Below are 23,217 nucleotides of genomic sequence, written 5' to 3'. Positions count from 1 at the left end.
AACCCTTTTGACCAGTAGAATTAGACTAGTTTAACTGTGTGCACAATTACAACCAAATATTTGTTTATGGAAACCACAGAGGGCCTGAGTGTTATTGCAATAGGGAATATTCCATATTATAAATTCTGACTTGCATCTAAAATGTATAAGATGGTTTTTTCCTTCTAATAGCATAGCTCTTCTGGATACGTTTCCTCTCCAGCCAATAGACTGACGTTTTGAAGAGGGCTGGATTGTGGTATAAATAAATCATTCCCCCTGATTCCCAAGACTAGTTTCTTCTCTTCCTCTGTAGGAGGAGGGAGGCAACTTCCCGTAACTCTAGCCTGCTGCCCTGCACAGGTGGGGTTTTTCAGCAGGCCAAAGGGAAAAGGTAGTAAGATGAAGAAAAGGAGCCCATACTTGGTTATTGTTTTGTAGCTGCTTCTCTCACAAACACAAAGTAATCTCACATTTAACTAAGAGTTTATTCAGAAACAACTCCATTTTCTCCTTCTCTTTTGCCTCCCCTCCCTTTTCCTTTCTAACTCACACTCCACACACACTCTCTCTACAGGATCTCCACTGGGACAAACTTCTAAACAACAAAACATAAAATATCCTGGATAGAATACAACAATTTTCTTTTGTTGTTTTTAATTTATTGGCTTCTTAAGATTTTGTATATTTACTCTCTCATGAATAAGTACATGAAATCAATAATAATGACTGACATCTTGACTAACACAGCGCTTGTGTAATGAGCAAAGCTGTGCTAGCGCAAGAAGATCCTGTAGTTGCACTAAACCAAGGATCTGCGCAGAAGTTCATTTTAAAATAAATGAAATTTGCCACAGTAGTACACTATTCTGTTAAGTGCAAGCGTGCTTGTGATAGCACAACACTAGTCTGGAATGCAAGATCTAGACTTTGCACAAACGCAGTGCAACAGCTTTGTGCCTAGCGCACCTTCCTTCCATAGTCAGGATGTCAGTCAGCATCCCTGGATAAGCAGAGTGCTTGTGAAACAAAAGGCCCAGACTCTGGACTTGCTCTTGAAACCGAGGAAAGTTTCAAAATCAGGTGGTGATGATGCGATGGCAGGGTTTAAACCTGCCCCCCCGAAACCCCACTACTGGTTTAGGACAAGCCCCTTGCATGAGACTAAAGAACTCTTTGGGTCTCAGCCAAGGTTGACCCATTTTGTCATATTAGGTATAACTTAATCCATGTTCAACATAGAGTATTATATTTTAGATGGCCCTTTATTACCAGAGAGGAGGAGTTTTTCTTTTCTCCAAAATAAATATCCTATTTTTAAAAACCTGAATCCAAGACTAGGTTTTTTCCAAGTTCTTTGATGTTAGAAATCAGGGGTTTGTCTTAAATTCAGAGTCATCTTCTCTTTTTGATAAAAACAGGTATAAATACAGGTATATTTAACCTGTATTTTTAAGAGGGTTGTGTTAAACTTTGAGTTGCCTTCAATTGTGGTTTTTAATCTTTTTTAAAAAAAATAATAGTTAATTTTATTACTTCTATTGTATCTGTGTCTATCTTATTGTTGTAAGCCACCCTGAGCAATAGTGCACGGGGGGCGGGCGGGTATAAATACTTTAAACAAACAAACAAACAAACAAATAAATAAAAATAATTGGGATAAATATGGTAGCCTAAATTCATGCATCTTTTTTATTTTCAGGTGATGGTTGGATTTATGCTGTTGAAACAAGCCAATGGCAACAACTTGCCTACTTACCAAAGAGCAGACCTAGGTATAATACTCTTGTCAACACTTGCTGAAATTGAGGAAAGTATGAGTCAGTTTTATGTAATGTTCAACTTCCGAACTGAGGCTTGGATCCAGCAGTCCCCTGTGTGAGTGGAAAGGCACTTCCACTTGTGCAAGGGAAGTCCTCAGTTGCCAGTGACTTCTCATCCAAGTGGTAGCAGCTCCCATCCAGCCACATCAAATGCCATGCCTGACTGTCAGGAGCAGGTTTGGGGATGGGTGCAGAATACTGCAGCAGGCAGGAAAGCCCAGTTATGTGAGCAGAACTATGCTCAAGGTTCACAGAATCCAACACACTTTCTTTTTAAAAATGAGTTGCAGTGCTCAAGCTTGTATTTTTAAATTTATTCTATTGTATACTTCTAGGTTTTTTGAGAATAATTCCAAGCATCAGTAAAGTTATTGTGAAGAAACTAATGTTTTAAGGAACATTTGGATGAAGTTTGAATCTTTCCCAAACACAATTGAGATTTATCTGAATACTCAGATGATCATTTTCCTAACTCTACACAGTAGAGATCCTTCGTTATTCTGCTGCCCTTCATTATTCAAGGCTTAGTTTTTCTGCTGCCCTCGCACTTTCACCTTAACACTTATTTGGGGGGAAAGAAGTCATATTGACTTCAGTGGAAATGGCTTTGTGCTATACTGTAGTTAGGACTGGGACCTTAAAGACCAGGTTCAAGCAAACATCTCTGTGTGAGGAGGAGAGTCCAGGCGTCAAGGGAGTGAGATTGCCTCCACACATTGGACATGACGTTTGCAGAGGGCCTATAGGCTGGACTTGGAGTATGTGGGCCCTGTGCAAACACCACATCATGGTGTGGACATCAGGTGGGTCTGAAGTGTGCCCCAGGCGTAGGTAGCCTTGCTCCTGTGCCACATGCGCCCTCTGCACATGCACAAGTTTGTTCATACCGGAGCAAAGTAACAACAATGTTGCTTCCCTTTAGAGTGATTAAGAGTCTGCCCCATCCTCTGAAGTCTCCAAAGCAGATACATAATGCATTAGGCAGCTTACAGGGCAGCACACATGTAGAACCATACCTGTGGGCACAACGTGGTCTGGTGTCAAAGTGAGCTTTCCCACTAATCCTCCGTTGTCTTTGCCTCGAGTTCTATAAATGCAGAGCTAGAGGGTCCCTACAGGTCAAGCTAGACTTCATAGACACAGCATGCTCATGCTGGCAGAATGGGGAATTATGCCAAGGTCCCCCCCATCAGCACCCATTCCAGCCGGAGGCCTGGGGATTGCAAGAGAGAGGGGTGGAAGTTCACCATGGGGACAGGGGCTGGCCCATTGCCCTCCACCCCCTCCTCAAAGTGGCCCTGTTATATTCCAGATGCTGCAGGTGACCCTCTCCAGGGAAAGAAATGTTACCACCTTAAACTGGTCTAAACTATCTTCGTAATTTTATTTGTTACTTTTAATGTAATGGACTCAATCCAGTAAAAGTTGGCTTCAAAATATTAGTTTGAAATTCTGGGGCATGAGTGTATAGTCAGCCACTTAAGGCTGCAATTCTAAATGTTTTCACTCTGAAAGGAGATCTGCTGAAAACTGGGACACAGCAGGGCTGACTCAGTCGTCGTGTACAGCACACTGTGGTTTGGTGCCGTTGTCATGTTGCTGATCTCTTAATCGTGGTTGGGAGATTATAAGAACTCTGCAGGCTGGTGCACCTTCTTCTCTCCCCCAGTTCCCCTGCTGCATACAGATTACTCCCTCCCTTCCCTTTTGGGAGCTAACCATGGTACAGTGTCACAGTTGCACTGATGCAAGGGCTCACTGTGAAGAGCTCAAACCAGAGTTTTCAAGCCTGCTTCTAGCCATGCTTGCAGTGGTAGTTAGTGCATAGAATTGTAGAGTGGGAGGGGGCCTTTATTTTATTTTACTTATTTATTTGACATGTTTGCATACTGCCCAAAATGCAAGTCTCTGGGAGGGACAAAAATCCAATTAAAAAAAATAAAAAGGTTAAAACGTTACAATAATTTAAAATTTAAAACAATGTTCAAACTATTAAAACAATATCTCATTATAAGAAGGTGACTTTGTCAGCCATCTTGGCCAGCCTCCTGCTCAGTGCAAGAATTCCAGAGTCTCTCCATCCCCAGGAGAGGCCTTCCTAGCTCTAGCCAAGCCCACCCCCACCCCCGGGAACTGGTTCCATGGTTGGACCACTTTTACCAGTAAGGAGATTCTGCTAATGTACAACCCAAATCTACCCTCCTGTTCTGAAACACAGCCCGAGTCGGGGCTACTTGTCTGTACTAATTCTTGGCGAGTCCTTCCTTCTAGTAGTAGTAGTGGTAGTAATAGAAGTAGTTCTTTTTCTTATATGTATCCTTTTTTATTTTCAGCTTTGATTATGGCCACATTGTGTATGCCTCCCCCTTCCACCCACCCATTGGAATTGTGACTGACCTTTAGCAACTTCTTTGGGAGCTCCCACCCATCTTGTGCTTTTTTCCTTGTTTCTCTAGCCACGGAACCCTAAATAGTGATTCTTTAAGCATATTAAAATTGACTTTCTTGAAATTCAATGTACATGTTTGACCTTTAGGTTTCTGTAAGATGAAGAATTCCAGCAATTCCAGGCTCACTTTCCTCCAAAGCTCCTTTTGCTTCCACTTCACTGACCAACTCTTCCCTGCTGGGCGCTTTCCAGATTACACACTACAACAATGTCATTACGTGTCCATTAAGTGTGCTTCCGTACTGCCTGTGTTTCAACATTGCAGTCCCTGCGCTGTCAGCAAGGTGCCATTCACATTTCCGATACATTTTCTTTCGGATATTATCTTTGTGTTACAGTGCTACAATGTTGCAAAAAATAGTGGTATTTTCCTGTTGTAGGAGGTTTGCACACACTAGAAAAGACTGCTCCCCCGGCTGGTGGCTTTGCGCAACAGTCTTTATTTACAGTTTCGATAACAATCCTACCAGGCTGAAGTAAACTACCGCTGTTGTAGTATGTAAACTGGAAAGCACCCTGGTTAGGATCAAGTTAAGGCGAGCTAATTCTATTGTTCCTTCCTCCACCTTCTGTGAAAGAGGAAGTTGTCAGCAAGACATGTCAGACATTTATTGGAGATTTGACATTTTGCAGAGTTATTTGTCTCTCAACAAATGTCAGGGTAGCTGAAGTCACCCAATATGACTAATTCTTGCTTCCTTGAAATATCCATATCATTGCCTTGGTGTGGCACACTATAGTAGACTCCGCCTACAGTTTTGTTTTATCCCCTTCTCCACATAGATTTATGCAGATGTTCTCCACTGGGCTGCCATGTTCACTCTTTTGGATTTATATGCAGGTGTATACATTTTTTACATAATGTTGCCATCTTTTAAAAATAGAAGTTATATCCTTCATTCATCCTATCATCCTATCCCTACATTCCAATCTTGAGAGTCATCCTACCAAATCTGAGTTATACCTACCAATTTATAGTTACCTTCCTTTGCATATGTAAATCTGCACCATGGTTAGCTCCAAAAAGGGAAGGTAGTGGGGAATTCATGTGTGATTGAGGAGGAGTGAGGAGGAAGATGCTGGGCACTCCCAATCTCCTAAGCATGGTGAGGAGATCAGGAACACTACACCACGCTTATGACAGCACAAATATCTGAGCCATCACTCTTGTATCATTCCATGACCCATAGTAATGTGTGTGCAGCATCCCCGGGAAAAGAGAAGTATTGTTTCAGGTGGTGTGTTCTAAGTTGTCCTTGACACTGCAGTCAACAAGCTGATCAACATGCATGTGTGATTTAAGTTTACTTCTAAGTGTTCAAGCTTGGAGTGTTAGCCCCACTGATTGTAGGAAGATTGCCAAGAGCCTTCCTCTGGGCATTGCCCATCCCTTTGCACTCAACGCAGCATAACCACTGGGCTTGCTTTTGTTCTGTTTTTCATAGCATAGTCTCTCTCAACTGCCACTCCTGCTATAAGACCCCTGCTGAGAAAATTATTAACCTTTTCTTCATAGCTGGCCCTTGCTGAGGGTTACATAAAATGCATTATAGAGTTCAGTTGGAGCATTTGAATTATAACAGCTAATTTCATTCTAGATGGAGGATCTGTTTAAAAAAGATGTTAATTTAGCTGATTTATGATGTAAATAACATGCTTTATTAGAATGTCTAGGTGCTAAGTTAGAGCAGCTGTGAGAGGACATAAACTCTATCAGTCTGTAGAAAAAAGCCTCAGGTTTCAAGCTAGGAGGTCCACAGAGTCAAGGCAGGAAAGGCTTTCCAGTGTTCTGCGATGATCCAGTCCAGGCCAGAGTTTTCCTAATGCAGATAAGACAGAGGCAGAGCTATCAACAGGTATGAGGAAGAGAACAGGTGGGATAGAGTTTAGTGTAAGGAGAACAGTGAATAATTGCTGAAATGAATGAAGTAAGACATTACCTTTAGCACTCAGTCAATTTGTACTTATTATTGCAGTAGTTAAATAAACAAAAGGGGACAAATTGTGCAGTCCTGTTGACCTCAGTGAATTTCACTTGGTCAGTTAATTCTAAAAAGAAAATTAAGCTCAGTGCAGTAAAGCTCTCTGAACATAAATGATTGGTACAAATCTATATCACAAATCTCTATCAATTGGTTATATTTCTGACTCTCTTGTATCTGTGCATACCCATTTGTTTATTTTGCACTAGCTTGTGCAAAAAGGCCCCCAACCCTTCCCTTGAACATGATTCTGAAAATGGTTAACATTCAGCAAAGCCTCAGTCCTTGGAAGGTGCAAAGGAGGACAGATGGAAGGCCCTGTTTTCTTGGACTCAAACCCCATGTTCAGGGAAGGGGAGGCCCACGAGGCCCTCTGTACCAGCTCACTCTCTGGAAAGCTGCATCTAAGCAAATCTGACGAGCTCTTTTTGCATGTGATTTTCCCATAAAGGTTTTTTTTAAGGTAGTGCTGTTTAAGTGGATTCTGCCTCTGTGCTTGTCTGTTTCTTTTGATTTGGGCTGAGAGCAATGCAGCAGGCCCCTGCTGTATGGTTGGGCATAGTGCACAAGCCCAAGTCAATCCATGCCACCCTATAGAGCCAGCAGGGTCAGCACAGGCGATAAAGTCTCCATGACTTCTTTCCTGCAGTGAGCATGAGGAGGCCCACAGGGGAGGGAGGAAAGGCATGCAGCGGACATTCCAAGAAACTGCTCCTGGGTTCTGCCCTAAGTGGTTTGGCATGGAGGCCAACATCTCTAAGAAACCAAGGATCCTTAAAATGGCTTGGTTGTTCAGTGGTCACCTGCTTGCTCTGAAGTTCTGAGCAAGCTAGTTTGGCCTTTGTGCCAGCTATTCCACTACACTAGTGACTGGCTCCTTGTCCATTAGTCCTGTAGCCTAGCTTGCAATGCTGAGGAGAAGACAGTGGGGGTGGGGGGAGCTTACCTAGGTAACCAGGAGGAGCTTTTGAGCTGTTGCTTATAACCCTGTCTTATGCCTTGGCGAAGAGGAAGGCGGTGCATTCTCTCAGCCCTTCCCAGAAGCAACACTCAGCTGCTGCTTCAAACCTTTTTTAGCCAACCTGAACCCCCCCCCCCCCCCCCGCCTGCTCTAGGCGTTGCATGCCAGGCTACACAGGCTACAGTATGGAGCACCTGATAATGGATTTTGAGAAGGGGAAAACCTTCAGACAACCAGAATAAGCCCATGCTGATCACAGCAGCATTTTTTAATAGTGCTCACTGAATTTAATCAGTTATCTCAAGACAGAGCCACTATTTTGGTTTCTTTGCTTATATATAAATGTATCTTGCTGATCCAAAATTATTATAATTGCAGGCATCATTTTAAGAATTGGAAAGCATGCTATGTTAAATGTTTTGAGTCAATCCACTCTTGGTAATAAGGTGGTCCAGTAAGATGGGTCAATAAGATGGTCCAGTTTTTACTTTTACTTACAGTTAATGAGCTGACAATATCTTGAAGATGCTTTGGTCCATCTGAGTAGACTAATGAGCTCAAGCACTCACTAAGAGACTCCTCTGTTCCAATAAATCTATTTACCAAGCAATGGACAATAAGCGGGGAGGTCTACAATACTGATCTGGTAGCTACTGCTTTACAATAAAGCCTTTTGAAAGCTATTTAACATTAGAAAATGTGGGTTGGGTATTTGGTTTTTGTTTTTGAAACTTGCTGTTCTTTGGGAACCGACTATGTCTGCAATATTTTGTAGATTGTGGCATACGGCCTGTCTTGGTAAAGAAGGCGAAGTGATGGTCTTTGGAGGGAGTAAAGATGACTTGCACTTCATGGACACAGTCAGTACATTTAACACCTTTTAAATGACACCTTTGACTAGTGCCAGATCTTAACTGAAATGCTTTATGATGTATGTTTTTATGGCAGAGAATTCAAGGAAACAAAACCAGTTCAGTTGAGGTCCATTTTGATATGAAAAGGCCTCAAAAGTTATGAGAGACAGAATCATCAGAATTGTTTTGCTTGCTTGTATGTTTTGCATTTTGTGTCAGACTGACTGGCTGACCATTTGGGGGCTTTTAATTCATTATTATTTGAATGTGCATGCACTCTGTGCTCCCTAAAGATGCTTGCCTGGCATCTTGTCTTACATCTTTTGGCATCAGAAAAAGACCATTTTTAATTTCCCCAGGCCTTTTAAAATATTGCCTGAATGGATTTTCTCCCCTACTGCTTTGCTTTTATTGTTACAGCTGCTTTGATACATTGTAATTTGTTTGTTTTGATGTTGGCTTTTTTTTAAGCATTAATATCATTTGTGAGCTGCTCTAGGAGTAGAAATACTGTACTATACATCTTTAAAATAACATTAAAATGATATGAAATGTGTATGCATTTTGCTGTGTGTACACATGGTGGCTTTTCAGCATATGCATGTCATGGTACATGCATATGTTTCATGTTTTTTCCTATACGGGAGCACTTTATGTGTAGGAAAAGCATAATGTATAAACAGGTGAGGCAATGTCAAGGAAATATCTTTGCTACTTCTCAAAAAGCTATGTGAGCAAAGGTTGTGAAGGTACTTGAGTGTCAGTTTTCTCCATGAAGACCCTGTTCAGGAAAAGTCTGCACAGTGTTCTTGGCTTGACTTCTTAAAGTGGCCAGGCTCACAGTTTTTTAAAAATTTAAATTAATTGTACATGCACTTCAGAAACGCTCTTCTGTCTCAGTTACACCAACTATCCCGTGAGCTGCCAGTTCAGCATTTGCTGCATGCATGCACATGTTGGTGGATTGGCAGAGTGGATCTTATACCTATCTGTTGATTGTGTTTCCAGCATAACTTGGTGACTACCAGTGTATTTTGCTCATTTTACACCTGTTTTGTTTTTGCTTAGGGACATTGCAGTGATCTATTGATTTTTCAGACACAACCATACTCACTTCTCAGGTAAGTTTAGGAGATACCATAGAGTGTTACCATACTGTCAAATCTCTAGCATAGTATAATACAGCACACAGTTTTTAGTAGTTATATGTCACAAAACATAAGAGGTAACTACCCTCTTCAGTGCACATGCAGGGACTGTCCTTTTCTATTCTGTGTGAGCCAGGGATTGCACCACACGTATTGAGATGACTGATTTGACTAGAGCATTCTCCTTCAGTAAGAGTGTATCCTAGGATGGGTTGTTCCTCCCAGTTGCTTGGAGACAGGGCTGATCAGAAGGCAACATATCGAACCAGTGGGAGGCATCAACCCTTCAGGCTTCGCCCTGTCTTGCTCAGAGCAGGAGCTGTTTTTTGTTGCTCTGTTACAGCCGTGAGTTGGGGGAAGGGAGATGGTTTGTGTCAGGCCTCTCTGACTTCCCGGGTTCTCTTGCACGGACCGGCAGTAGCGAGAGAGGGGTGTCTCCCTGTCTCTCTGAGGATTCTATCACCACCTTGACATTTGACAAGGCTTGGGCCTGTGCAGTAGCATCTGCTACTGCTGCCACCATGGCACGGCAGGCAAGGGATCAATCCTCCTGCATGGCAGGAAAATTGACTTCTAAGGCCGTGGGAAAGAGCACTTCTTCAAAGCAGCCATGGCTTAGCACCTGCCGGGCAAAGGACGCCCCAGCCACAGAGGACGGCGGGGCTGGTTTGCTCCCAGCCCAGCCTGCACAGATGCCCGTATTGCTGGAGTGGCCCGGATTTCCAGGACTCAAAGGTTGGTGGCTGCTGGGGTGATGTCGGGGGGGACCTGACTCCTACAGCCAGTCTGGTGCGGGAGAGGCTGCAGAAGGCAGAAACCAGAGGAAGAAGTTGCAGAGAGTCTGCAAGCAGTATTCAGGCATATAGTAACTGAGGAACCCGGCAAATGGCTCCTGACCAAAGTTCCCACCAATTTTGAAGGCAGGTTGCAACCCCCAGCAGGGCCTGTGCCAAATCATAGCACCCTTAGGGGGCGCTCCAACAAGAGGGATAAAAATAAGAAATGCAAGCCACAGTCTAGAAACTCCTCTAGTGTGTCTCCCTCTCATGAGGGGAACAAACGTCCCCTTCTAGCCACCCAGTTTGTCACCCCATGGGCCTAATCCTGAGGTTCCTGTTATGCTCGATCATCCTGAGCCTACAGACCCTGAGGTTGCAGAGTCTGACAGAGAAGGAGGGGAACTCTGAGGAGGCGGCAGATTTTGCCCAATCGGTTTCCCACAGGCTGTTTTCTCTGCAAGACTTTCCTGTTCTGCTTCATAAGGCTAGAAAAACTCTGAAGTTGGAGGGTGCCATTCCCTTTGCCCCCTATCAAGTTGAATGGGACCCAGAAGTTCTCCTGGTGGCTCGTGCACAGGGGGTGGTAGTTCCATGCCCTCACTTATTTTTGAGCACCATTCAGGCTGAATGGGACAAACCTGCTGAGGGCAGGGGTCCTTCCCCTACTATCAGGAGTTCCTATACTGTTCCCAGTTGGGTGAGGGCCATGCTCAAAGTACCTTTGGCCAATGCAGAAGTTTCCGCCCTCATCACAGGTGCTGTTCTGCCCCCAAAAGGGGAAAACCTCTTTAAAAATCAAGAGGACAAGAAATGTGATGCTGCCTTTCGCAGATCACAAGAGGCGGCCACTCTCTCTATGCACGCCTCTGTGGCAAATTCTACTTTCACCCATTCATCTAAGCTGTGGATCAGGGATCTCCTACTCCTGGTGCCCCCAGAAGCTGCCGAACGTTGGCAAAAGCTTTATAAGCTTAACAAGGCAGCGGCCTTTATGGCCAACTCATCACTGGATGCCACTCAGTTGTCCACCCGAGCCTTGGTCTTCCTTCAGGGAGGATTGTAGATCTGTCAAAACATGTAATAAATAAATAAAACAGCCCCGCCTCAGTTTAAAAGCCCAAAGTCTTCCTTTCGCTTTCGACAGCCAAGGGAGGACCAACCTTCCTGGTCTAAGCCACGGAACTCCTTTCGAGACGACAAGAAAAGCTCTCAGTCCTCCCAGCCTGGGCTTAAGTGCAATAACAACCAGTGCCTCGAGCCCTCCCATAGCAGGGTGGCTGCAAGAGTTTGCCCACGTTTGGACCCACATGGTCAAGGACGCTTGGATCTTGCAAACTATCTCTCAAGTGTATTCTTTGGAGTTCGTGTCCCAGCCCAAAAACAGGTTTTTACCCTCTCCCAGATTGAGGAAGAAGGGCAAACATTCACTAATGTCTGCAGTTCAGCATCTTTTACAGGCTATAGAACCATGCTCCCCTCCAAACATCGCCAGGGAGTGTGCTCTGTTCTCTTTCTCGCTCTGAAGAAGAGTGGGAAATGGAGATCCATCCTGGATATGAAGTTTGTGAACCACTTCCTCCGGAAAAAGGGGTTCGGGATGGAGATGTTCCACTACATTCTGATGGCAGTGCAAATTGGGGACCTTCCAGGGGCGTAACTACCATTAGGCAAGGGGAGGCGGCTGCCTGGGGGCCCCCATGCCTCGAGGGACCCCCCAGAGGCAAGTCACATGTGAAGTGAGTGTGTGTGTATCAGCGAGGGGCCCATTTTAAAATTTTGTCTCTGGGCCCACTCCAGCCTCGTTATGCCCCTGGGACTTTCTTACCTCAGTTGACCTGAAGGAGGCCAACCTGCATGTCCCGATTCATGTCCTGGACAGAAGGCACCTCTGGTTCACTTCCAGTACCGGGCCCTCCCCTTTGGTCTCTTACTGCGTCTAGGTATTCACCAAGATCATGGTGGCACTCATGGCAAGCTTGAGAACCAGTGGGGTTCATCTCCATCCTTACGTTGACAATATCCAGATCAGGTTGCCATCTGTCCAGAAGAGCTTCAGGGATGTGCAGGACACACTCCAGTGTCTTCAGGAGCATGGTTTCATTGTGAACATCCAAAAGAACTCCCTGTCCCCTCGAACCAGTATTCTCCACCTCAGAGCCCTCATCAGCACCATGAAAGGGGAGGCCTCCCTTCCTTCTCCATGAAGGCAAAAGCTGATCTCGGCTTGTTCAACACTTCAGTGTCATCTGAGGGCCAGTTTTCTTTCCCTTAGCCAGTTGCAGGGCACCATGGTGTCCGCCATAGGGCTAACCCCTTGGGCAAGGTTTCACTCCCGTCCTCTACAGTGGGCACTTCTCCACTGGCAGGACACAATTGCTCAAAGGTCATGTCTCAAGTTGTCTCTGAGCAGAGAAGTAGCATCATCCCATGCCTGGTGGATGTCTCCTGCCACCCTCAAGGGGGTGTATTTCCTCCCAGTATCCTTCTGGGAATGCTTCCTGGGCCAGAAGGTATCTAATGCCACCTTAGTTGCGTGGATTTGTCAATGCATTAACCTGGCTTATACATCCCAAGGGCAGTCTTCTCTTAAAAGGGTCCTTGCCCATTCTACTAGGAGCACGGCAACTTCGGCCACCTTAAGTCAATTTGGCCCCATTGGCCGACACTTGCAGGGCAGCCACCTGGTAATCTGTTTCTGTCTTCTTTAAGCACTATAAGATCCAAACTTTAGCATCAGCAGATGCCTCGTTTGGTCGCCAGGTGCCGCAGCAGGTGCTGCCCTCATAGGACAAGCCGCCTCTTCTGCCCGGGAATTTAGGGGGCTCTGGTAGGGTACATTCTTCTTACTGAGGGAGAATGGTATGTTGGCACTTACCTGAAAGCTCATTCTCAGTAGGCCAGAGTGTATCCTCCCCACCCGTGTTCGTCTGGTCCTCTTTCTTGCTATTCTGTCGGGCAGTTTCCTTTCAGGGTGGTCTGCCAGTTTCCTTGGGTTTTGCAATAGTGTTAAGGCAAATCCTTTGGGTTTTTTTCCTTCCCTTCGGTTTGTTGTTTGTGTAATGTGGTTACAGTGGTTATATTCATTCATTCATTCATTTAATTTCTATACCGCCCTTCCAAAAATGGCTCAGAGTGGTTTACACAGAGAAATAACAAATAAATAAGTTGGATCCCTGTCCCCAAAGGGCTCACAACCTAAAAGAAACATCAGATAGACACCAGCAACAGTCACTGGAGGAACTGTGCTGGGGGTGGATAGGGCCAGTTACTCTCCCCCTGCTAAATAAAGAGAACCACCCTGTTACAAGGTGCCTCTTTGCCAAGTTAGCAGGAGCTTTAGTCCATTGAGTTTTAAACTTTTGGCACCTGAGTGCATATTTTCAGGGCTTCGAATCCTGGAGCCTGAGGGGTTGATCCCTCCCACTGGCTCGATGTGTCGTCTTTTGGTTGGCCCTGTCTCTGAGCAGCTGGGAGGAACAACCCATCCTAGGATGCACTCCATTCTACTGAGGAGAATGACCTTCCAGGTAAGTGTCAACGTATCATTCTCCTATCATTCTCCAGAGTGTCGGACCATGCGCACTGGGTGCACGTGTTTCACACAGATTCAGTGGGTCTTCTTGGGTGTGTTGAATTCCACCTCTTGGCCATGAACCTAAAACCATTGACAGGGCAGTTTTATTGATGATGTACATAGCTTGACATTTGTATGCCACTTGTGGGGCAGGTAGGGCCCCCTGAGTGGCTCACACAAGAACAAAGTTCTATACAGTAAAATCAAACCTATCAAATAAACAAAACAATAAAAGCAGATTTTTTTTTTAAAGGAAAAAAAATCCTATTTGAGACCAGTCGTTTCACATTAAATGCTTCATTCCACTGAAGCAAGGCAGTCATCACCATGTTTCTGGGAAGGGGTGAGATGGGATTTGTGGGGAGGGGGTTCCAGAGCTGAGGCACTGGTACCGAGAAGGCTCCATCTCACATCACCACAGCCTAACTCAGATGAAAGAGAGATGTGGAGGCGCAAGGTCTTGCCCAGCGCTCTCCACAAGTGGGCAGACTCCTCTTGTGGGAACAAGCAGTCCTTTGCGTACCCTGGAGTCAAATTCCTCAAGGACAGGGGACAATCTTATTTCTTTTTTAATGAAAACAGCTTTGTGAACTTTTATTGAAAGGCTGTATATAAATATTTAGCAGCAGCAGCAGCAGCCTTAGAACAGCCCTGTAAGATAGGTCATATTGTTATCCCCATGTTGCAGATGAGGGCCTGAAGCTGAGAGGCACTGACTTGCCCAAAGCCACCTTGTGAGTTTATAGCTGAGGTGAGAGTCAGGCTGCAGGCCTTGCTACTATGGGGTGTAGTTTACGCTGTGGTCATTGTTTTCTTCTATAAGTGTTCTTCGACGTGGTCTCTGTGCTTAACACTATTGGGCTTTGTACCTGCGCAGAGACCTCATCGGAGCCTTTCCAAGCTGAAAGGTTTTAGCTCAAATGGGCGGTAGCCCCACCCCCCTATGGAGCAGTACGCATGCATACCAGCTGTCCTCCTCAGTCTTCCTTCATCCGCCGACAGGTCGACTGTGAGTTGCTCCAAGCTGGAAAAAGAGAGAGATTTCACCTTCTTCCCCTTGATATTTTGCACGCGCTCTCTCTCTTTCTGCTTTTAGTTTAGTTTTATCTGCTCTTCATTTGCATCTTTATTTGTCCTTGCCCTGCCCATTAGGGCTCAGTGTTTCTGGCTTTCTGGCTTGCTTATGGCCAGCAAAGTTACTTTCAAATTTGATTTCAAAAATGGAGGCTAAACTACCCTCCACTGACGGACACAGCCACTGTCTGACTTGCCTCGGCGAGGCACACAAGATCAACGCTTGCTCGTAGTGTGCTAAATATACTAAGCAAGCAAGGAAAAACTATGCCTCCCACCATAAATTGTGCCTGTGGGAACAAGCATTAAAATCTTCTCAGCAAGCGGCTCTGCCTTCAACAACTCGGGGAAACGAATGCTTCCCCGCCAAGTTCAGGCTTACAGCCCTCCTCTTCTGCTGCCCGCGCATGTATAGAGGACCTTCCCTTTGAAGGAGAAGCTCTCTTTGGGGAAAAGACTGACGAAACCCTGCAAAAAGTTCAACGCCTCCGTAATACTGCTCATTCAATCAGCAGTCAACCTCAGCCTACCAGACTATTCAGGTCCAACAGGTGGAACAAACCACCTCCGCCACGGCCCCAACAACATTATCACCATGGAAATTGCTCCTTTCACTCTCCAAAATACCAGCCTTATGGCCGCTAATCTTCTTTCACCACACAGCACCAGTCCGCTCCAAAGTCCAGACCACCGCAGTCTTTCTCTAAGAAGTAGTGACTTGTCCTTCCAGAGCCTGTTCAGGACCCGTCTCTCTCCCTTTCTCCTGGGTTGGGAGTCGATCACCTCAGATTAATGCTCCTCACTATCCTCAGAGTCAGCTATGCCCTGAATTTTCCTCCATACCCCTGTTCAACCTCCCAATTTCTACCCCTGACTTTCCTGACTTGCTGCTGTCAAAAGTCAGATTATTACTAGACAAACACGCCATAGAACCAGTTCTCAACCTGAACTCCCTTGGTTTCCATTCTACCTACTTCACAGTCTCCGCCCCATCCTGGACCTTCAAAACCTCAACCGTTCTATAATCTACAGACGTTTTCGGATGGTCACCATACCTACCATCCTTACCCTTCTACACAGGGGTGTATGGCTTGCTTTCCTAGATCTCAAGGATGCGTGCTACCACCTCATCATCCACCCACAACACCGCCACTACCTCTGCTTCACTGTTACAAGGCCAGACTTACCAATTCAGAGCCCTGCCCTTCGGCCTTTGCCTCCGCGCCACACGTCTTTACAAAATGTATGACCCCCATTGTGGCATTTTTACAACAGGGCATACAACTCTTCCTCTACTTAGATGACTGGCTCCTGGTAGCAGACAACCCCTCCAACAAGTGATCCGCTCCACCATCTCTTCTAACCAGTCTAGGCCTCCAGATAAACAACAAGAAGTCCAAACTCGTCCCTACACATTGCATAGAATTCTTAGACCTCCTCTTCAGCTCCTCCCATGCGAGGCTGTACCTACCCAAACGCAGGATTCAATACATCCTTTCCTTGACATCTACAGTAACTGCTCAATGTAGCCACAGAGCTTGTGTCATTCAACAACTTCTTGGCTATATTTTATTTATGTATTTATCTTATTTTTATACCACCTGATATGTATATCTCTAGGTGGTGTACAAAATTTAAAATATTTAAAAGTCACCAATTAAAATACATGACAATAAAAACAATAGAATAAAATTATTAAAACAAGTTTTTAAAGTTATTAAAATTAGTTCTAATTAAAAGTCTGAGGTAGTGTCTTGAGGTTCTTCCTGATAACAAACCAAGAAGGAGATGCTTTTATTTCAGCAGGAAGCTTATTCCAAAGCCCTGGGGCAGTCGCTTTCCTTCCTAAAGTTGTCTCCTCCTTCCACCAGTCACAGCCTCTTTCTCTACCCGTCTTTTCCCAGATCCCATTAGATGATGCCCAGCGACACCTACACACGCTAGATGTGAGAAGGGCCCTAGCTTACTATCTCCATTGGACAAAAGATTGGCGTTTCCCTCCGGCCCTCATTTTGCTCCCAACCACGGCAGACAAGCTTCTGCTCAGACTATCTCTCATTGGGTCACCCACCATCTCCCTATTCTACAAAATCACTAAGAAAACACCACCTTCACCTCTAAAAGCCCATTCCACCTGAGCTATGGTGGCGTCTGCAGCTTTTGACAGATCCATTCCTCTCGAAGTCATCTGCCAGGCCGCCACATGGACATCACCTCACTCCTTCATGCAGCACTACACCTTGGACATCTGCTCCCTCAGAGATGCTGCCTTGGATACGGCAGTCTTACAATCGCTCTTTGCATGATGTCCTGCCTCCAGGTAAGATTGGCACAGGGTGCAGCTTGCTATATGCCCAATTGTGTTGAGCACAGAGACCACGTCAAAGAAAGTCGGGTTGCTTACCTGTAACTTGGGATCTTCTAGTGGTCATCTGTGCTCTTACACACACACACACATCCTCCCCTCTTAGTCTTTTAGGTCACCGGACTCAGTGACTGAAGAGGACAGCTGGTGACTGAAGAGGACATAGCGCCTATTGGACCAACAGGGACAAATGTCCCTGGGCCCAGAGGGTGAGGGGGCTCCCAAGGGGCCCCCAAAGAGACTGGACTGCCGCCGCTCCTGCTCTTGTCCTGCCACTGCCCCGGTGTGGCGGTGGCGGGCACTGTGGCTGGGCTGGGCCTCTTCCTGGCCAGCTGGTGTGCCCCCCCATCCAGCCAGCTGAGCTGCGCACATGCGCAGTTCCCACTGTGGAAGTCTGCTGGACTAGGACCGGGGAGACCCGAGTTCAAATCCCCATTCAGCCATGATACTAGCTGGGTGACTCTGGGCCAGTCACTTCTCTCTCAGCCTAATCTTACTTCACAGGGTTGTTAGAGAAACTTAAGTATGTAGTACACCGCTCTGGGCTCCTTGGAGGAAGAGCGGGATATAAATGTAATAATAATAATAATAATAATAATAATAATAATAATAATAATAATAATAATAAGCAATTGCTTTAAAATGGCAACTTGAAGAAAGAAACAGAGGGTTTAATACTGGCTGCACAAGAACAGGCACTAAGAACAAATGCAATAAGAGCAAAAGTCGAAAAATCAACAACAAACAGCAAGTGCCGCCTTTGTAAAGAAGGAGAGGAAACAGTGGACCACCTAATCAGCTGTTGTAAAAAGATGGCACAGACTGACTACAAACAAAGGCATGACAAGGTAGCAGGGATGATACACTGGAACATCTGCAAAAAATACAAGCTACCTGTAGCCAAAAATTGGTGGGACCATAAAATTGAAAAAGTTGTCGAAAATGAAGATGCAAAAATATTATGGGACTTCCAACTGCAAACAGACAAACATCTGCCACACAATACACTAGATATAACTGTAGTCGAGAAGAAAGAAAAACAAGTTAAAATAATCGACATAGCAATACCAGGGGATAGCAGAATAGAAGAAAAAGAAATAGAAAAAATAACAAAATACAAAGATCTACAAATTGAAATTGAAAGGTTGTGGCAGAAGAAGACCAAAATAATCCCAGTGGTAATTGGCACCCTGGGTGCAGTTCCAAAAGACCTTGAAGAGCACCTCAACACCATCAGGGCCACAGAAATCACCATCAGCCAGTTACAAAAAGCAACTTTACTGGGAACAGCCTATATTCTGCGACAATATCTCTAGTAACCAACAGTATTGATGATAAAATTCAGCCATCCCAGGTCCTTGGAAAGGACTCGATGTCTGGATTGACAAACCAGTCAATAATACCTGCCTGACTGTAAACAAGAAATAATGACATAATGGACATGCAACGTCAGTAGTCGAACTGCGAATGTCCACAGTTCAGCTGGCTGGCGAGAGAGAGAGGCACACCGGCCAGCCAGAGAGAAGAGGCCCAGCCAAGCAGGGGCATAGATAAGCAGCGGCGATGTTTGTTGCCCTGCTCCTTGCGTCTGATGTCAGACACAGGGTGTGTGGCTTGGGGCACGCATGCACTTCGCACAGACAATAGAGGGGGGCCCCCTACAAAGATTTTGTCCCTGGGGCCCCGGGTAGGGATGTGCACGAAGATCTTCGGTGCCGACGGGGGGTAGCACTTTAAGGGTGGGGGAGGGTGTACTCACCCCTCCCGCCGCATTTCCCCCGCCGGCGCGCTGTCGTTTTGAAGCCCCTCGGGGCAGCAGCGTTCCTCCCTGCCGCCCAATTTCCCCCGTCGCCTGGAAGTCGTGAGTGCCCGTGCACCCGCGACTTCTGGCCACTTCCGGTCGATGGGGAAACGGGGCGGCAGGGAGGAACGCTGCCGCCCTGAGGGGCTTCAAAACGACAGCACGCTGGTGGGGGAAATGCGGCGGGAGGGGTGAGTACACCCTCCCCCGCCCTTAACGTGCTACCCCCATCGGCGTTTCGGCGCCGAAACTGCCCCCAGCGCCGAAACGTTTTGGAGGCCTTCACAAGCCTACCCCCGGGGGCCTCGCTATGCCCCTGACGCAGGCATACTGCTCCATAGGGGCTGGGGCTACCGCCCAGTTGAGAGAAAACTTTTCCGCTTGGGAAGACTCCGAGGTCTCTGCGCAGATGCAAAGCCCAATTGTGTAGGAGCACAGGTGACCACTAGAAGAACCCAAGTTACAGGTAAGCCAGCTGACATAATTAGTTGGAGATGTTTTGTAATTCTGGTGTATTCCTTTCAGGCTGAGCCTTGATTGCATTGGCAAAAATGCTGGCCTCTTAGAGAACCAAATATCCTGGTTACCTTCCAAACTTCTGGAACAGGCTTTGGTTAAAACAACCTTTTGGGCTGCAGTGAACTATCGCCAAGGGAGAAAAGCTGAAGCAGAAGGGCAGGAGAAGATTAATGTTTCCTAGCAACTGTTCCGCATGGATTGAGATGCACAGTACAGACCATTGTTGGAGATCATTTTGAAATGTTACCAGTCAGCTGTTTGATGGATTGTCTTTCTAAGGTCAGGTGAGGTCTGGAGACACAGAAATGTTCTCTGATTTCTTGATGCATAAGAAACAGTTACAGTTGTGTTATCCATGTGGTAATAGCTCCACTTAGGGGTTCTGAAGTTTAACACCAAACTGTCTTGAGCTTATTGAGCTAGTTCATACAAGGTATCCCACAGTTGATTCCATTATTGTTAATGTTAAACTTGTGAAGAAGGCTTCACTAGAAGAAAGTTGTATTTGGCCATCTTTCTGTGAGTTGCTGCACTTTGGCCATCGTCTGAAAAGGGGAATTATTTGAACCCAATTGCAGTCTAAAAAATATATTCTTTGGATTACATAATCAAAAGCTGGGTTGAAAGTATGATGGACCCTGTTGTGGCTCCGCTCTAAAGAATCACATTGAAGTGGGTTTACCTTTACAGGTTTGCACTGTGTTAAACATTTTTTTAAACTGTGCAAATCCAAAAATTTTGCACTGAGCATTGTTTTGCTGTAATCACAGTTTTGAAAATGTTAGACGTAACTGCACTCTGGATGTGTAAAGTTTGTATTTAACTTTGAAAATATTTTATTGTAAAAAGTGTTTCTAGAAATATTATTTTCTTGTTTATGTTAATAGAGACCATCACTCAGATTTGCCATGTGTTTGAATAGCATAGCTTTTACTGACTTACCATTGTGAACAAAAAACATGAAGCAGCTTTTTATATTTAACCCTTGATCTTCCTCAATATATGCAGCTTGTTTTTGACCTTAAGTGCTGCTTTGGATTGTTTTGAGGCTAGGCCCAGTAATAATGGAGTAGGCAAGGGGTGTTTGCAGGACAGAGTACTTACTCTAACACCTAGGAAACTTGGAGAGGGGCTTCCTGCAATACAAGACGCTCATTTAACATCAGAAGCCATATTTATGTCTCTCTTTGTGGAGATGTTTGATCCTCATGATGAAGAAAAGGCAATGAATTTTTATTTATATACATTCTTTGCCTCCTTGCTTTTTCTGCTGCAACCATAAGGTAGCATTTGGAATATGGGTTTTTTTGTTTTTATTGAGCAGCAGCAGCTGTGGACTTTATCAAACAAGTGGCTAGGCCACATGTATCTGACAATGTTGGTGCCTGAAAATGTCCATCTTGTAACAAATCAGATATTTTATTAAGCACTTGAATAGATCCAGCAATTTTAGTGAAGCTACTGACTTGTGGCAAAGGCACACAGTACTTGAAAAGCATTATAGGGCAGAGATGTCCCTTTCTGGCACCAGATTCATGCCCTTTTGGCTATGTACACTAGTGCCACTGGCAAGTATGTAACAAGGCGGTAGCAGTCCTGGAATCAACTGGCTTGGGCAAAAGCTTCCCTTTGCCATGGTGCTGTTAAAGAATAAAGATGGTTCTCCTGTCGCATGGGCTAGCTAGTGTTGCCCCCTCCCTGCCCTCTGCCCTGGAATGTCTCATGTGCCTTTAACAGCATTGTGCCAAGGTGAAGCTTTGTTAGCCTGCAGATGGTGTGAGGAGAGATCTCCACCTGCTGAATCTCTCTGTTAAAAGCAAAGAACACAAAGTTGGCCAACTCTGTGCCATTCTTTGTGGGCAAGAGCCCTTGATTCCATCACTGGAACAACTCAGACCAGAGCCACACTTTTTCACCTGTGTCTCCAGCTTTGTGTTCATAGCTGGAGATCTAAAAAGTAGTTCTGACATCTGTCCAAGCCCAGTAATTTAGAAGAGCCCTAAGGCATGCTGGCAGCACCTCAAAGTGTGCCCCTCCCCCAGCTAGAAACAGATCTTGGAATGGGCATCGGCACGCATGGTGATGGAGAGCATTTCTTCTCCTATCCTCTGCACAAGAGCATCTGGTTCCATTTGCTTTCCTTTGTCAGGGCCGCTGCATATTCAAAAAATCAGCCCACAGGTGTTCTCTTGTGACAAAGGGTGCAATCCACTGGGAAGAAAGCTCTCTGGAGCAAGCCTTAGGAAATTAATGGGAGCTACGCCAGAGCACAGGAATGTTCATGCAAAACTCCCTTGCAAGGGGACTTGTGCAAGAGAACTTTCTTTCTAATGGATTGTGTCCTTGATTTCAGTGAACTCTCTACATAACCTGGCTAGGAGTGGCTTGATTGCCCAAGTGCACGTGTCAAGAGGGACTGCCGGGATGTGACTGGAGCTCTCTTGCAGTTCTCCCAGTCCCTCTACATGCGTGCTCTTTCACGAGCAGCTGAAATGTTCCTGTACTCTGGAAGCGAGGAAATACGCCACTGAGGGCCAGGCTTCTGGCACACTTCCACTGGGCAGGCAGAGTGGGGATGTTTTGGCTGCTTGCGCAACAACAGCACAGGCCTGCAGGGAGGGACTGGGGGAGTTGCAAGCAAGCACCAGTCCTGTCCCTGCAGCCCCTCTTTGCATGCCGGGGTCGGGAGGGCAGCCCGACTTCTTGTGAAACAGCCCCCTGAGGAGCAATGGAGGTACTCAGAATGTGGCCCTAGAATCCTGACCAGGGCAGACTCACCTTGAGCTTCTGTAGCATCTTCTGTGATGGCTCCATACATAAGGACAAACATATACACATTTGATAGGGAAATATCTATTTTTAAGTTTCTCTTTTCAGAATCAGTTCCAGATAAGTGCCTTTACCACTTGTATTTTCTTTCATGTTTTACCATTTCTACAGAAGTGTATGTGAATTTTTCTCTTGCAATATGGAATTAAAAATGTGAAGTTCTTATAGTATTGTGTCCATTATATAATCATACTTATATACTATTTTTGAAAGTGCTAATATTTGGGACTCTTATGGACAGAGAACCAGAATGCCTGTGGGCGAGTCGGGTGACACGCAGATATGTTGGTGGTCAAAACCTTTTGATAAGGAAGGGGAAAACCCTAAGGATTTTTTTGTTTTTTTAAAACCCAAACTGGCCCCATTTAAGTCAATGGGATGGGATGTTTGTGAGAAGCAGCTGGGCAGAGGTCATAGTGGAAGTGCAGGCGGGGGGTGGGGGGGAGAACAGGATATTTCTCAGCTTGAAGAATATTTGCTCAAGACAGTCAGAACCCTTCTGCTTCTGAGCAGGAAACTGTCCCAGAACTCAGCTGCTCCCTTACCAATCAGGTAACCTTGTTCTGCTTCTGAAGAAGTTAATCTCTGGGTGTTATGAAGCATTGCCCTCCCAGGTGCTGGTGAGAATTTCCTCACAACTCCCCAGCTTTATGGGAACATCAGAGCAGCCCTGCTGGATCAGGCCCAAGGAGGCCCATCTAGTCCAGCATCCTGTTTCACGCTACAGTGGCCCACCAGATGCCTCTGGGGAGCTCACAGGCAAGAGGTATATGCATGCCTTCTCTCCCCTGCAACTGGTATTGAGAGGCATCGTGCCTCTGAGGCTGGAGGTGGCCCACAGCCACCAGACTAGCAGCCATTGTTAAGACTTTTCCACCATGAATCTCAGTCTGGAGGTTCAGGTGACCACCCTAAGCCTTGGCAGAAGAAACGTGACTTAACTCTCGGGCCAGAGCCTCCATGTGGTGGCAGCAGAAGGACTCTTGGGGCCCACCCAAGTAGGAGCCCCCCCCACCTCCCCTACAGTGAGTGCTTCCATGCAGGGAACTTGGGGTGGCCTGGAAGATAGTTGGTCCTTTT

The 23,217-nt window shown here is 45.7% G+C and overlaps 1 protein-coding gene across 2 annotated transcripts in view; it reads left to right on the top strand.

Annotated features, from left to right (window-relative positions):
• The window catches only part of KLHDC1 (kelch domain containing 1), a 38,567-nt gene extending 16,263 nt beyond the window's left edge, over nucleotides 1–22,304 (top strand). For both annotated transcript variants that reach the window (XM_053252129.1, XM_053252121.1), the window contains exons 10-13: nucleotides 1,682–1,754; nucleotides 7,970–8,054; nucleotides 9,117–9,169; nucleotides 19,315–22,304. In XM_053252129.1, coding sequence (XP_053108104.1) covers nucleotides 1,682–1,754; nucleotides 7,970–8,054; nucleotides 9,117–9,169; nucleotides 19,315–19,489 — 386 coding nt within the window. In that variant the 3' untranslated portion in view covers nucleotides 19,490–22,304. The remainder of the gene's footprint in view (nucleotides 1–1,681; nucleotides 1,755–7,969; nucleotides 8,055–9,116; nucleotides 9,170–19,314) is intronic.
• Nucleotides 22,305–23,217: the final 913 nt, after the last annotated feature.

This window comes from Hemicordylus capensis, chromosome 1 (assembly GCF_027244095.1).
Source record: "Hemicordylus capensis ecotype Gifberg chromosome 1, rHemCap1.1.pri, whole genome shotgun sequence".
Taxonomy (NCBI): domain Eukaryota; kingdom Metazoa; phylum Chordata; class Lepidosauria; order Squamata; family Cordylidae; genus Hemicordylus; species Hemicordylus capensis.
Note: the sequence above shows the minus strand (reverse complement) of the source record. Positions and strands in the feature narration are given on the sequence as shown.